Source organism: Rattus rattus, chromosome 8, assembly GCF_011064425.1.
Source record: "Rattus rattus isolate New Zealand chromosome 8, Rrattus_CSIRO_v1, whole genome shotgun sequence".
Taxonomy (NCBI): domain Eukaryota; kingdom Metazoa; phylum Chordata; class Mammalia; order Rodentia; family Muridae; genus Rattus; species Rattus rattus.
Window position 1 is genome coordinate 37110069 of NC_046161.1, and position 16987 is coordinate 37127055.

Sequence of the window (16987 nt, forward strand, 5' to 3'; positions counted from 1 at the left end):
GGCTTACCTCTGATGCTTCTGAGTGTCTGAGAGTCCATAAAAACTCCAGCATAGCCATAAAAATGGCCACTATTAAGCCACAAATAAGAACCACAAAGATTCCACCAATATTCTCCATTCCCAGGCCTGGAAGAGAGTGACGAGAAGCAGCTGTTACTTTGAGGGAGGGGAAGACACAGCACTGAAATTCAAGATCACCTAAACAACCAGAAGGAGTCTTGGAGATGGTCACACCCACACTCATCCCTGGAAGAGATTTAATTCATCCTTTGAAAGAGAAGCAGGATGGTTGCTGTAAATTGAGGCAGGGAGATGTAGCTGCGAATGGAGGGGATTTGAGAAACCAGGAAGCAGTACTGGGCTGGGAGCTGGGTACTGTCTTAAGGGAGGGGTGTAGGCACAATCTGATTTGGCACCAAAATACCGTAAACTCAGAAACTTCTAGCTGATCTCCTTAACAATATGTTTTGGGATCTAGGGAGATAAAAAGAATCATGCTCACCAGAGCCAGCCTATTATGGGTTTGTCACCCTTACTCCAATACCCTGAAACCTGAGGCTTTCGAGCATATGCTTACATAATTTTAGGTTTCACAGAAGTTTAGATGTTAGACTTCCAGGTCAGGGGATGCCCAGCCAGTCACTATTCCAAACCCTGAAATAATTCTAGAACTGGACATTTGGGAGATGTGACTAAATTGATATTAAACTTAATTGGAAAGTAAGAGTTTTTTTAAACAACCACTGGACCAGTGCACCCCAAACTTGGCTGCTATCACGCACTCCTGGATAACTTGAAATAAGAGATCTCTAGCCCTTCCCCAAGATCTACTGAATCAGTACCTCCTCAGCAGATGGGTTCTGTATTTTAGTCACCATTTCTTACATCTATTTGTGCCTCAGTGTGTGCACTCACACGCTCACACTCACACACACTCACGCATAGGTGCCACATGTTGTCAGAGGACAACCTTCAGGAGTAGGCCCCCTTCCTCTTACTCTGTAGGCTCTGGGAATCAAATGCAGGTCATCAGGTGTGACAGTGGTCACCCTCACCCACTGAGCCATCTCACTGGCTCCAGAATTCTGTATTTGAAATAAGCTTTTCAGGTGACTTTCCCCTGAGCTGGGTAGGCCTACAACTAGTTTCAAATTGTTATTTCTGGGAGTGTGGTGGTTTGAATGGGCTTGGCCCTATTAGGGTAAGTGGCACTATTAGGAGGTTGGAACCGGTGTGGCCTGGTTGGAGGAAGTGTATTACTGTGTAGGTGGGCTTTGAGGTCTCCTAGTGCCCAAGCTCCCCACTGTAAGGAAGATTGTCTCTGCTGGTTGCCTTTGGATCGAGGTATAGAACTCTTGGCTCCCCCAGCACCAAGTCTGCCTGTATGATGCCATGCATGATGATAATGGACTGAACCTCTGAAACTGTAAGCCAGCTCCGGTTAAATGTTTTCCTTCCTAAGAGTTGCCTTGGTCATGGTGTCTCTTCATAGCAATGGAAACCCTAACTAAGACAGGAAGCATTTATGCATTTTTAAGTTCTTTAAAGTTGGGCCATAACCTCATAGCTTAGTAAGATATCTAAAGATATCCTGATACGTATTGGTAGAATGATTATGGCCATTTCATTGCAGCTTGGCGAGTTCAGCCACATAACTTGATGCTTTCTTTGGCTGTGGAGAAACTAAACTTCGAGGAGTGTCTGAAACATATGAGATGTTTGATTGAATGGAGGCTACAACAATGGATCAAAAGCCTCTTCTATCTAAGAAATTGGTGACTGGAAGGCTTAAGTCCTATTCTGTTTATAATTATTTCAAGTCTGATCTCTGGTTGTCATGGGGCATGGGGCTATTCTGTAGTTAGGAGAAGCCAGTTCTGCACACCACATAAGATGCTCCACAGAAATGAACAGGAATTGGATGCTACCTGGACATTCCAAGATACCTTGGGTTTTTCATGACAAAGAACCTGATGGGTGTCTGTTCCTCTCTTTTTTCTTTTTTAAACAACCTGGCATACTGGCATTCTCTGCCCAGATGACAGTCTGCTTCCAGTGAGCCTGAGGCTTCACACAAGCTATACTTTTAGCAGATCATGCACTCTGGTCTGCAGAATCACGTGCTCAGCTTTTCCAAATCTATACCAGTCAACACAGGGGCCTCTGTCCCAATTAATCCAAGGCAGAGATCTTAAAAATGGGGGAGGAAACTAGCTTGAGTTCATTTAAATACCAATCTCTCTCACGTGGGCCACTGGGGACAAAAGCCATTTGAGTATAGAAATATTAGGATCCATGTGGATTGGGGGATGAGACATAAGGGGTCTCTTAAGAAAAAAAGAGTATACCCAAGGGTCTGGCTGGGGTTTGAAGGCTGGTGCTCCAGCCCATGGATAAGAGATGGGGAGAAGGTTGTGGGGGCAATATTACATATTACATCCTATGACCCCTCAAAGCACTAGCTTCTCCAGCCAGCCCAGTCAAGAGAGATGCCTTTGATGATGATAAGGATGGCCATCTGCCCAGGTAAAGGGAGTCCTTGGGTCATGTTGGGACACTTCAAGATAACCCCATCACTTGAAGATAGAACTACCCAAAATGGAGAAGAAGACTAGGACCTCTTTCCCCTCTTGTTTCTGGAAGGGTGTTGCTTCTCCTCTCTGGGCCTGTCACCTGTGCCCAGCCTGAATCCCCCACTTCCCCAGAAGTTATCTCCTGAACCTCCCCATCTTCCACTCTTCACTGGCTCCCTAGAGTCCATGTCTTAGCTTTCTCAGACTCTTGACTGCTCCAATTCCTTTGACCAGAGCTGTCAGCATCAGCATCATTTTAAGACACTCTAAAACACATACACTCTAAAACACAGCTCATAAAAGCAGGTAGAAGTAAAATGCACCCAACATCTTACAACCAAATGCATTTAAAAGTTTTTTGCTTCTGGTTTTACAGAGCAGAAAGAAATAGTTAATTGACAATTGGCTGTGATTTCTCAGCCTTCACTGCATAGAAGGGAGTGTTTGTAAAATGAGAAAATCTAACCCCAAAATTGTGTCTAAATGAGACGCAGTTTTATGAATATTAAATTTAAAAATTAATGAAGTTGGAACAATGTTCCATTTTGGAGATATTTAATTAAACATGTCTTAATTTAATTTTGCAAGTTTTCTTTGTGCATTGGGAAGCCAATATTTTTCTTTGCAGACCTTAAACATAATTTTGAACACCTGAGAAGCTTTTAGGCCCTGAAGGAGAAAATGAATTGACTAATCAGGATTTACTTCTGCGAGTCCTAGTTAGCCCTCATATGCTGCCACCACATGCTGCCCTTGCATTTGATAGTGGCTTGCTCCTCTGATATCACTGCCTACATTTTGCTTTTCAGCTCAGGGACATTTCCCAGCCTTGCTCTTACATAGCCTCTCTTAGCACTGGATGCTGTCAATCACACTCCCCTGCTTGGCTCTTTATAAAACCACTGCTTGATGCCCTTTTCCAATCTCACCGGTCACCCAGGCTTGTTCTTGGTCTCTTGCCTCTCCTCCAGGCACTGGCTATTACCAAGTCTTGCTGGCTTTATCGTGATCTCCTCCTCCTCCTCTCTATCCATCCCATCACCTTCCTGCTTCAAGTCTTCCCCAACGCTTGCCTGGACTACTGTATCAACTTCAAAATGACATCTCTGCATGTAGTCATTTTCTGTTCAACTCCACCCTCCATAAAACTGATCTTTTCAAAATGTAAAACCTGTGACATCATCGCTAGCGACACAGAAGTGTTTGCATTTCCCAGCATGACCTGGTGCTCCTGTCTGAGCACTTTGACTCCTTTCAAGCACTTCTGTGGCTTTGGGTCTGAAATATTATCCACAGGCCCAGGCATTTGAGCTCTTGGTCTCCAGCTGGTGGCATCATTTGCAAAAGGTTGTGGGACCTATGGGATGCGGGGCTCAGCTGGCAGAAATGGGTCACTAGCAGGCTAGGCCCCCTCTGTGTTCTGAGTAACCTCTTGATGCTTCCTGGTTGACCACCATGTGAGTGTTTTTCTCTTCAAAGGGCTTAAAGCAGCCATTCTGAACCGGTAAGTCATGACCCCATTGACAAACCTCTGTCTCCAAAAATATTGACATTACAATTCATAACAGAAGCAAAATTACAGTTATGAAGTAGCAATGGAAATAATTTCATGGTTGGGGGGGTCACCACAGCATGAGGAACTGTATTAGAGGGTTACAGCATTAGGATGTCTGAGAATGGCTGTTTTAAAGCTTCAGTGGATTGTACTGTTCCTTTGCCTTCCCTCCACAGGGAGTTGAAATTTCTTGAACACTGAAAATCAAATTAAAATCCTCCTCCCCACAGATGTGTCTGTCAGGTTATCTGCTAATAGATGGTGCAAAAATAACTCGTCCAGGGTTTTTACTAACATACACACACACACACACACACACACACACACACACCTGGCTAACCTCATCCATTTTCACTGAACTCGGGGCCACCTTATCTCCGTGGCTTATCTGATCACACACAACTCTGTCAGCAATGCTGCTTCTGTGCCTCACTAATAACACATTGTGCGTCGTTCTAATTGTGTGAATACAACAACCGTGCTAGGTATGTTTATGAATCTAGATTTCCCATTAGACTAAATTCGCTGGGAAGAAGACTTTTGTAACTCTCTGCCCCACAACCATAGGATATGACCTATAGCAGGTGCTCCAGACAAAAAATAAGGGGGGACTGGAGAAGTGGCTGAGCAGTTAAAGCTCTTGCTGTGCCAGCAGGAAGGCCTGAGTCCAAGACCAAGAATCCTACATCATTGCCTATGAACGTGTTCCCTTGCCTGTCATTCCAGCCTTGGAAAGAGGAAGCCACGTAGGCAGAACTGCAGTATCGGTAAGCTTTGGGTTTGATTGAGAGATATAACCTTAAGAAGAAACGGTAGAAAATGATCAAGGAAGATTCTAGATCAGTCATGGGGACTCCACATACACATACGAACATGCAGGCACTGATGCCCCAGTACTCATGAGAACACACACACACACACACACACACACACACACACACACACACACACACACACACACACCCCACATATACCTACATACAAAACGAAGGAAAATAAAAGATCAAAAGGAAAGAGACCCAGAGGAAGAGGCCTACAGTACACAAAACTCTGGATCTGCATTGTGACCTCATCAAACGCTGTGTACGGTGACAATAAACGGCGGCAACTCTCAGGGAAGGCTCCAGTGGGATGGTCCAGATCTTCCGAAGGTGGCAGAACACTGGCGTGGCTAAGCCGTGGCACAGATCCCCATGTTAGATCAGTGGGAGAGGAAGAAAGGAACATGTGATCTGTGCTCGGATGGCTGACTCTGATTTGATCTAGACACTTTCGGAAGGAGCTGAGGCTTTAATATGATGCTGGTAGAGGCCAGGAGCCGCCAAACGGCCCAGTCTTTCTTTCCCAGCTTCTCGACTTTCACAGACAACCTGCTAATCATCGGTGTTGGCTCCAGCATGCCAACTCCTGGCTGAGTGGCCTCTTCTTCCTCATCAGAGTGAGGCTTGTGTACCAGCCATGCCTTTAGGAAGTTACTGGAAAGTAGAAGCAAGAATAGATTGCTGGCAGGAGCTGAAATAGGGAGCTGAGAAACAGATGGAGTTGGGGGAGGGGCACATCCAGAGAGCTAGGCCATTCTGTTTAACACTGTCATCAGTCATCCCCCCCAGAAGTCTAATGCCTTCCACAGCACACAGCCATTCATCAGCTGGGGCTTGGGAGGGGTTTGCTCCAGCCCGCAAGATCCTGGCCACCCTTACAGATGCCTCGGCACCTGCAGGAGGGACTGGGAAATCGTCTAGTCACTGCTTCTGCCCCATCTAGTACACAGGACAGTGCATAAGCCACCTAGGCAGATGGCTTTAAAACTGGGGTTCCCTCCTGACACCCGGAGCCTGAGCCTCAGCTGTGCTTCAGCAAGCAGCACACGTTAGCTGAAATAGACTCCGACTCTCCTCGCAGATCCCCGGTTGGTGAAACGCTAGCTCTGGTGCCACTCACAGGTTGCCCACAAATACAAATACCAGCTCCCAAATGGAAGGAAATGCATTATTTTCTCCATCTCTGGAATGTGATTAGGGAACAGACATCATCAGGAGACACCGCAGTGAAGAGACTTGAAGCCTACTCATCCACTCACCCCTTCTTCCTGTCCCCTTAGCTAAGAATCGTTTCTTAGATGCCGGTAGACTTAACTCCTAGCCCTTAAAGCCAGCCCGGAGTTCCAAGCAACAGTGCATCTGTCTGGACCTGAGACATGACGCCCTGCTCTTCTCCTTTGGAACAGTGGTTTGTAGGTGGGTGAGGGGCAGCTACACCACACGGACATAAAGGACGGACAAGTGTCATGATCTCAATAAGTGACGCCATATGTTTCTCTTCGATGCTGATGACCAAATCTTTATGGTGCGTTTTCCATGATCTGGGCACTGTATTAGGCACTAAGCTGTGAGCAGTGTCAGACTCTCCAAGAGGATCTGACGCAAACATAGATTCCTGGATCCGTGCAGCTCTCCGTCATTTTAGAGCCACACCCCCTACAGCCGTGTGGACCTATCAGACAGGGCCATCTCCATGGCACACTTTGTTGGAAACAGCAGCTCCTCCTCTAGCATGTATAGAATGACCTACATGGCCTTCCCAGTAACCCTCATATTTGCAGTGCTTGGCGCTATGGAGAAGAAAGCATTTCTGCTTGCCCTCACAGTGACATCTTTCACTTAGATCCAGCAGATTCTGGAAAGGACAGTTGGAGAAAAGTAAGGAAGAAGGACACAAACCGTAAGACGCATTTGAATATCTTGCAATTACGGGAGAGGCACTTCGTCATGTTCTGTAATACAAGCTCAAACAAACATCTCACTTTCCAAACCGTTTGCAATCTCCTCCAATTATTAGACAGGCTAGAAAAGAGGCCCACTGTTCCCACTATGTAAAACCATTAAATAGACGGAGAACTTGGGCTGTCCAACTTTTCATCGCTAACGGGTAATTTCTAAATAAATCGGATGGCAATGTTATGTTCTCTGAAAATATGAAGGTTCCCTTTAAGAGTGTTTACTGTGAACAAGGTTCCATGCTAACAATTTTAACTCTGCCCTTGAAAACTCATTTAACTTTGACCTTGTAGCTGCCCTTGATCACTTGTGGCTCCATTTTCCTGGCAAGGGAACAAAAGTACAGAATTTAAATGCATTGGCCAAAGTTCCACACCCAAATCTAGATTAAAAGCCTCAGCCTTCCTTAACACCACACCAGATCTCCGGTCACTCTGTGATCCCTCCACTACAATAGAGGCTCCAAGAATGTATCTGGCATCCTGAAACTGCCTTTACCGCCCATAACCTCCAAGATGGCAAGGGTAACAGAATCTACATTCAGGCTACAAGCTCACTTCAGGAACCCCTTCTCTCTTGCAGAACATGATGTCAACTTAACTTGGCTCAGTGTCCAGACAGAGGGGAGTACGGCCTTCAGAATGGCTGCCTGTCCTGACTGCGGACAGGCCAGGTCACCATTTATCCCTGTTTCTGGTCCTGTTGTGTTTTCTGACAACCCCTCTGGTGTTTCTCTGCCTTCCAGGGTTAAGTCTGATTTGATTGGGGTGGGGAGAGGGTGCTTCCTGGACTCCCAAAGACTGGTTCCCACCTTCAGAGCTTTCCAAAGAAACCAAAGAACCAACAGAACCTCTCTGGGCCCTGTAAGAAGAAAGAGGGGGGGAAGCATCCCCAGAGTCCCCCACCCACCCACCCCACTCTCGCTAAGATGTCTCAGGCTTTCATCCTCACCTTGCCAGACAGCAAGCTTCCTGTTACCCAAGGGTTCTAAAAGTCAACAGCGCTGCCTCTTTGCCATTCTTTGAAAGGGGACCCCGAAAGGGGACCCCGATTTTCACAGCCTGATGGAGTATTTGTCTTCCTTTGAAGCCCTGATTACGAGCTCGTGTTTTTCAAGATAAAGGTATTTAATTTCCTTGGAGTTCACCCACCACCTTTTGTCTAGCGATTGTTCTGCGAAGCCTTTGGTAATCCAATCTCCTTGCATGGGGATGCTGGCATCTGAGAATGGCTAGCAAGATTTCCTTTTAGAGGAGCAGAGTGAGAAAATAAACAAATAAAATACGAGAGAGAGAGAGAGAGAGAGAGAGAGAGAGAGAGAGAGAGAGAGAGAGAGAGAGAGAGAGAACACCAAGCAAAATGAAAACAGCTTGGAGGGGGAGAGCCTGGTCTTTTTTGTTGTTCCAGTCTTCCACGGGATCTGCCATTTTACTTCTCAGATGCAGAAAGGTTGCCAAGCTTCATGTGGGGACAGGAAAGAGGTTATGACGAGAAGTGGGAAGGGTGTTGGTTCAACAAGATCCAAATAAGGCCTGATTAAGAAGGCTCAAGACAGGAGGCATTACCTCAGTGTTAAGGATCCTTCTTGGTCTTGGTGTCTGAGCTGTAATGCTGGATTAAAAGTAGGGTAAGCATCAGTTCCCTTTCTTTGAAATTTTGTGCATTTTAATAGGATAACAAAGCAGAAAAGGATTACATTAGGCTCCCGCGTGTTGTCTGATACATTTTAATTGAGACCAAAGTGCTGGCAGTTACTGCCAGTTTCAGAGGTCTCTGGGAAAAAAGACCCCCCTCCTCCTTCCCTCCTCCTCCATCTCTCTGCTTGTTCCACAGTCCTCTCGTCTCTTTAGACGCACGTGAAAGCCAACTGGTGCAAATTATAAAAAGAAAGATGACCCGAGAGCTGCTGGGGAAGGCAAATTAAAATTCCTGCTATTTGAGACACAAGGGGGAAAGCTCCCATGGCCCAACTCTTGGTGGCCATTTAAAAGACTCGAAAGGGGAGGCCTTTTGTGTCACACTGCTCCCCCATGTCTGAGTCCTTTGAGCAGTGAGTTAGAGGCAAAGATAAATGCAGCGACTAATTGGCCAGAGAAAGATGAAGCTGAGGCACACCCCATAGCTTGGGCCAGCGCTTCCAGCATGGCCTGTAAGACACGAGGGGATCTCGCTTGGCCAAGGAGGCTTGAGCATCACTGAACAATTTGTCTGGATTTTAGCCATGGCAGAAGAGGGGCCGCTGCATAAAGCTGGCGCTGGCTGCTATGGCCCAGCAGGCAGCTGACCTTGTGGTTTTCATGGAAATGCACACAGCATCCTCCAGACAGCCCCGCTCCAGCGCCCTGGCTCTTACTACAGTGCTCGCTCCTGTGTTCCAAAGGGTGTTCCAAAAGCAAGTTAGTGTTGGCAGGTCGGTCAGGAGGACCCAAGTGTCTCCTGAGGCACAGTGACCAGGGCAGGGTCACTCCACTGATGGTTTCCTTTTCCGTCTGTCAGTTCTTCCCTCTATTCCAGAGAACACTTGGTCCCCACGAACACCACAGAGAAGCCTCCCATTCACCCCAATTTATCTTTCTCTGGGACCCGTCTCCCATCTGTCTCCTTCCTTCCACCTCCATCTCTGCCGTCTAATCAGTCTCCATAAACCTCTGTGGAATGGGGAAGGAAGCCAACAACTGCAGAGAATACTTTTTATTTTGCTGTGGATAAACTTAACTTCTACCCCAGACTTCAATTTCTCATTCCCGTGCCAAGCACACAGACTTCTCAGTAGTTTTTGGTTTAAATTCAGGTAGAATTCACAGGGTCTCCTCTGCGGCTTTTTCCTCTCTCACTGGGTGTGCCTTTGGCTGTAGGGTGGGAAGGGACCACGATGTTTCATAGAAAGTGGGTGGGCATCTCCTTTTCTACTCACTACACCCAGATTTCCAATCTTCTCATCTGGGACCTTGGGGAACTTCAGGCCTTTCTCTTTCTCTGCCCTCTGTCTCCTCATGCCTCTTCCCATGTCGATACCCTGTTGTGTTATGCCATATAATGCTGGAATTTTCCAAACTCTAAAGATGATAACAAGATCTCTCTGTAGCTCTTGCAAGCGTCAGCATGGAGCAATCTCCCGTGCAGTGAGAGGCCACAACTCAACATGACTTATTTAGGCAGGCCATCCTTTGATCGGTTTTGCAGACTTGGTGGCTTTGAGTCTCTGTTTTGTTTACTCATTAACTTATGTCATCAACGTTATCATTTTCTTTCAGCATGCCACAAGAAAGTGTCTGCATTCCAAAATATGTCTCTAGCAAACCCAGAGTCTGGCCCTTCAGCAGCATCATGTCTGCCATGAGTATGAACTGTTTAGACGGTGCCTCTCCCAAGGCAATAGCTGTCTTTTGGGATCAGAGATGCTCTCCAGATAATTTCTGACTCCACGTACAGGACTGGATTTTGTAGTTCCACGGTAGCTTTCTCTAGAACCTCTGACATCTACAGCCAGCTTCCTCAAACTGGCCCATGTGTTGAGCCAAGGCTTCAGCTGCCCCACAAAGCCCTGTGCATGGCCCTTCTCAGCTTCTGTATCCTTCCTTGTGCTGCTTATCTGTCCACAATGTTCTCTTCACACTGTCCTTACCTGCTCAGGATCTGGGCATTTTCAAAATCGACTTTGTTACACCCAATCTGTAAGCATACCCCGATATTTTGCTCTGTATTTCCCTCATTATTTTCTTCTGGAGAAAAAAAAATGTAATAGTCTCCTCTGCACTCACTTCAATCTTTCCCTGTGGTCTGGCCAGTACTAAAGCTGTTTGGCAATCTTTCCTGAAACTTCAAGATCTTTCTTGGTAAATCTGTGTGAGTTGCTTTTTCCTAGGAACAACATATCTCATTGTACCTCAGTATCTCCTGTTGATTGGATGACTGACTGACTGACTGACTGACTGACTGACTGACTGACAGCTAGGAATGAGTCCTTTGCAGATAGATAACAGAACAGACTGTCCTGGGATTCTGAGAGCAGAGCAGAGCAATAATGTTTGGGATGCCCCAGACCCTTCCTATGAACAGAACCTTGTACTCTCCAGCCTCCAATTCACCTTCCCAGCAAGTCTACAGCATGCAAGTTTCTGTGGTCATCACAAACTCAGAAGTGAGCTCAGCAACATTGACTAGATGCCTACACTTACAAACTGGCAATGGGTGGAGCTGGGATTCAAATGAGGTCTGCCAATGCCCCATGTCCACTCATGGCCAACCCAATGGGTGGCTCTGGCCTTTGTGAAGGGAGCATCTCAAGAAATGTGTGGCTTTGTGACTTCCTAAGAAGGCACGGTTTCTTTTACATTATTTATAACCAGTCTCCTAGAGCCATATCCCTAAGATCTGGCCTTGCCAGATGGAAGCCTACATATAAACACTTGGAAACACAGTGACTCTCAACGTCTTGTGGGGATAATCTTTCATGCCAAGCAGAAAGGCAAGTGCTTGCTCTCCTTCACTCTACTCCTTCCAAAGGGAGAGCATGCGCATGCAGGTAAATCTGTTGCATATTTTAACGAGACTGCAAGTAGACTGCAAGGGTGACCGAATGATTTATTGTCCAAGTCAGGATATGTTGAGAATATGAGCTTTGCAAAAACAACTAGCAGGCATTAGAGAGTCTATGCTAGGTGTAGTCAGAAGCCGACTGTGTCTCCTGGGTGCTCAGGGACATTCTGCACGTCTTACTGCACACATAGAGTTTGTGGCTGCTTTGCATTCAACCCAATGTAGTGTTCATTCTTTATTTACCATCCATCCATCATCCATCCATCCATCCATCCATCCATCCATCCATCCATCCATCTGTCCATCCCCCAACCCTCCCAACCTTCCTTCTTTCTTTCCTTCCTTCCTTCCTTTCTTCCTTTCAAGAAAATATCCTATGTTGGCCTTGGGAAGACAAACTCCACCCTTATAAAAGCTTCACTCTAATAAAAGTGGGAAGTGAGCAAATAAAGAAGGAGATACTGTACGGTCATTGTACAGCCTTGAAAGGAAAAGGTTTGAGTAGGAGGGGAAGGAGTCCTCTCCGAGGGAGCCTGGGGAGCAAAAACCATAGAGGAATGAAAAGTTGCTCTGACGCCAGGGTAGACACAAGATGGGGGAGGCTTGGGGGGGTTACAGAAATAAAAGAGAGAGATGGGGGAGGAATAGATCACTCTGGGCCTTGAGGCTCCAGGGAACCTGATTCTGAGTGAGATAGGAAGGCTCATGCTGGGAGAAGCTGTGGTCTAATTTGCATCTTAAACGTGAATCACTCTGGCCACTGTCAAAACACAAAAATAGGGAAAGGAGATGAAGCTATTACAACCAACCACACAGGAAGGAAGAGAGAAGGACAGATGTGTTGACTTGAATGAGAATGTCCCCCCATAACATTTGTATACGTGGTGTCCAGTTGGCGATGCTCATTGGGGAGGCTAAGAAAGTGTGGTTTTACTGGGGAAAGTATGTCTCTGGAGGATAGGCTTTGAGGTATCAACGCCATGGGTCATTTCCAGTTTGCTCTCTCTGTTTGGTGTTTGCCATTCAAGATGTGAGTCCCCAGTTACTTGCTCCTTACCCCACACCTTCGTTTGATCTTTAATCACAGCAATAGAAAAGAATATTGTGTAGCTGTAAGCCAGGCTGGTAACAATGACATTGAAATTGGAGGGGTAGATTCAGATAATATTGCATCTCTGGGGTCTCTGTGTGAGAGGACACTGGTGCCTATAGCAGAAACGACTCTGGGATAGGTCTGGTCCCTAGTAGCCCAATCCAGGCTTTGGTGTCAAAGTATCCTACAAGTATCGCGTGGACTTTAAGACTGGCGAATCAGCCATGTTGGTTCTGTGAAGTAGGGGGGAGACCCAAAGGTGCTTACCTTTGGCTCTGAGGTCCTCCTTACCTTTGGCTCTGTGGTCCTCCTCCTTGGGACATTTTCCCCCTTCCCACCACTTCCGCTTCAGAATCTCCAGGCGGTTGTTCTCCTGCAGCTGGAGAATGGCCAGGTCGAACTCATCCCGGAACACTGAGCCTATGGAGTCAAAGGAAAACCCAGGGCATGATGTTGCTGTTCTTCTAGACATATGATGCTCCCCTTCCCAGCATCCTTCCTGGCCACTCTGTCAGCCTGAACCTTGGGAGGGGCACAGACACATCAGGTCGCACCTGTCTCCAAGATGACTCTCCTCTAGCTCCATCTGCTAAAAGAAGGGCTTTCTGGTTTTCACAGCCTTCTCAGCTCCTCCACTTCCTTTCTGCCACATGACTAACATGGTCATCTTATGACTAAAGACCCAAGCATGGGCTGAGTAATGGCTTCCCAGACATTCGTGTTACCCATCTCCCTGCTGAGCACCCTCACTTTATAATTTAAATAGAGGACCTTTCAGAACACAACTACCTGCACAATGACACTCAGGAAATTGGATAGAGATCTGTCTGTCAGCCTCTAGAAGCCGCCCTGTGAGTTCATGTGACACAAACCTCTCAGTCAAATGTCCAACTTTCTTCTTCGTATCTATGCATTTCTTGGGCACTTGTGACTATTATCACAGTATACTTTACAAGCATTTACCATAACCAGGAATCAACCACTGAAACAAGAGTTAACCAGAACATCCTCACATCCATGTGCATGGAGAAGCCAGTCACCAGATGTCCCCAACTCTCATAGCTGAGTTCACCAGAGTCTACTGCCTTCCAATCACTCTGTGTCCCTCTTGACCCTTCTCCACCATACAGAAGGTTTTCTTTCTGTTGGATACAATTCTTTGAAATTCTTCTCCAGTAGTATATGGTTGAGGAGTTTTGGTTCTAGAATTCAAGTCTAATTATTAACAAGGGGACTTAAATGAATTCAAGGAAAGCTCAATGTCCTACAATAGGTAGAGGCCTATGATCATTAAGAAAAAGCTGCCAAGAGACTTGGGAAACAATTTGGTTGTCCCGTTTGCTTTCTCAACCCCTACAAAGGTCCTGTGCAGTCAAGCACTTCTGAGAATGCCTGTGATCTTGGGTACAAGAAAGAAGCCTGAACACAGCAGTGAGGGTTTTTCACATTTAATGTGTGCAGGAACTACCCGGGATTTTGTTAAATGGAAGGATTTGACTCAATGCGTTCTAGACAGGGCACACGACTCTATATTTCAGGTAAGCTTCAAGGCAATAGCCAAGCTGCTGGGCCAATGAATGCAAGACTGCACAGTAGAGTCCACCCTTCTTTAGGCACAACTATGCTGAGTGAACCCACGACGAGCCTGAAGCCTTGAAAGTATTTGTGTCATGGATGTCCATGCACAGTCATCTGTAGAACAGATGTGTATCACATACTTGTGGTGAACAAGTACATGAACAAGTTGCCCTGCAGATGTGGACAGATGTTATGCTAACACTAGATTGAAAGACAATATTCCACTGCTGCAAGGCACTTCTATCCAAACCCACAGTGGCTCAGGGGCCGCAACAAAGGCACTTCTGCCCGCTCCCTAGTTGCTTTCTCAGCTCCAGAGCCATCTGATTTGGTTTCCATTTTTCCTTATTAGTTTTCTTCTTTTCCCCGGGGCCCAACCACGTCATTCTCTTTCTTCCTACTGGAAGAATGGCATGGGGTTTAGCCTCAGGGGATCTGAATCTTGCCTCATAATTGGCTGCACAATACATCAGTCGTTGCATAATGTTGTTCCCAGTCTCACTTGAGCTGAGAACGTGGGCCTCCCCACAACACACCTCCTCCCAGCCCCCACCTATCCTGTGCTGGCTAGCGGGGGACTCATACCTCAATATGCTCTGTTCTGGAAAGCACTGTGTTTGAAGAGCAGTATCCTAGGTTCAAGGCTTCTCTTTCTAGTTTAGGACTTTGGACAATTCCTATCCTCTGCAGCATCGGCATAGCCAAATCCACCTCTCACATGGCACAACTAAGTGAGATAATACTCATAAAGCGGTATCGTGACAGGATCATGACAAAGGCCTCTCTCTCCATCTTTCCTCTTGATTATAAATAAAATTTTCTAGAGCTGCTCTCTTTCACCTCAACTACGTGTGGTCAAGTTCCCCGTGAAAGGAAGCACTTGACATTTGGGCTAAATTTATCGAGTCACGGAAGCATTACCAAGGTGTACCCCAAGATCATTTCAGGATTACCTCACCATCTTGAAAGAAAATGTCAGTACCTTTTCCAAAGAGGCCCAAAGTCTGTAATATTAATGGGCACTGAACAAAATGTGACCGTAAACAGAGTCTACGAAGGTTTGCCAGTGCACAGAGTAAAGCTTCCGGTCTACACAACCACTGGTGTCAGACCCGACAGCGGTCAGAGAGGACCTCCATTACTGCCCAGGCTCGTTTGCTTCTTTCTTTTCTAATCAGTGTTCTAAGAAGCATCCCGCTTTTACCAAACAGCACAGGGAACTATGGGAAAAATGAGGACACTAATATTCCCCCTGAAGGCAAAGTATGAGACACCTAGGGAAGGGCACCTGACCAACTATAGCCCTAACCCACACGGTGACTCCCGGTGTAGGTATGAAAAACTTAATTCTATTACTTGGATAACTGAGGCTTGGATATGTTAGAGCACCTCTCTGACATACCACAGCCAGGTCTCTGTGACTCCAAAACCATACACACTATATTCCAAGTGTGAATGAATTCTGTAATTTGTAATATTTCTAGTCAGGGGAAGATGAATCCAAGGATGTAAAATGTGACTACCAGGTCTGCATGCCAAAGATCAGAGCTCTCACATGCCGAATGTCCCCACTTCTTGACTCTTGCCTTCTACCTTATTCAGAAACAGCCTTACATTAGGAGAACTGGACACAGAGGGGCAGTCAATGCCCCACATGGAATCACCCAGAGGCTGTGCTCAAATTCCTCACAATCACAACAGCTGACTGAATCTTCTGATTTCCGGGTGGTAGAGCTATTAGCAAAGTGAATGTCCTTTGAGAAGCCCAGCCGAGGCACCATTCTAGAAGCCAAACAAGTTACCAAACCAGATGACACCCAGTAAATGCATGGTACACCAGTGCCCATTCTCAATGACCCTCACTAAGTAGGAGTAGACAGAGCAGTGAAATCTACAAAGAGTGTGAATGTCTTCTCCTGTAACCTTGACAGTGAACTACAATCCGCAAGATGTGTTCATGTCAGTGCTTGGAGTGCTTCTTTCTTCCTGCTGTTAGTGGAGACGTTAATCAGCAGACACTTGGCCAACATGCCAAACTGAGAGACAAAGGGAACAAGGCCTAAAGTCTCTGCTGGGGCATCGATACTCTTCAATAGTTAAAATTATCCCTGAATAGTGAATAAATAAAGTAAGTAGTCAACTAGTTATTTAACTACTGATTAGGGAGCTGGAGAGATGGCTGAGTTGGTAAAGTACTTGCTGTGCAAACACAGGGACCTGAATTCAGATCTTCAGCACCTAAGTATAATGGAGACATGGTGGTGCTCACCTATAATCCTAGGGATGAGGAGGCAGACACAGGAGGATCTCAGGGCTTAGTCTAGCCAAAGCAGTGAGCACCAGATTCAGTGAGAGACGCTATCTCAAAAGCCAAGCAACTGAGAAAGATATCCAATGTTAACCAATGATTTCCACACATGTGCCTGTGGACACACACACAGACAGACACACACACATAGACACACAGGTACACACATACACATACATTTACACACAGAGACACATATACACACACTGACATACACACAATGCACATACACACACAGACACACACATATACATAAACACACAGAGACACACATATACATACACACACAGACACATATACATACACAGACACACACACACACACACACATACGCACACATACACACTTATTTCTGCTTAGAGGTATATGTGCAGCCAGGTGGTGGTAACCCGGGCCTTTAATCCCAACAACTCAGGAAGCAGAGGCAGCAGATCTCTGAGTTCAAAGCCAATCTGGTCTACAGAGTTCCAAGACATCCAAGACTATACAGAGAAACCCTGTCTTTAAAAAACCCAAAAAGAAAAAAGAAAGAACGAAGGAAGGAAGGAAGGAAGGAAGGAAGGA

At 46.2% G+C, this 16987-nt stretch overlaps 1 protein-coding gene across 1 annotated transcript in view; it reads right to left on the reverse strand.

The window, feature by feature from the left end:
- Positions 1 to 16987, reverse strand: part of Grik4 (glutamate ionotropic receptor kainate type subunit 4) — a 431073-nt gene that overhangs the window by 3929 nt on the left and 410157 nt on the right. Inside the window, exons 19-20 of the mRNA XM_032911594.1 lie at positions 12829 to 12957; positions 8 to 126 (exon numbers count right to left, since the gene is read on the reverse strand). Of these exons, the coding sequence (XP_032767485.1) occupies positions 8 to 126; positions 12829 to 12957 (248 nt within the window). The remainder of the gene's footprint in view (positions 1 to 7; positions 127 to 12828; positions 12958 to 16987) is intronic.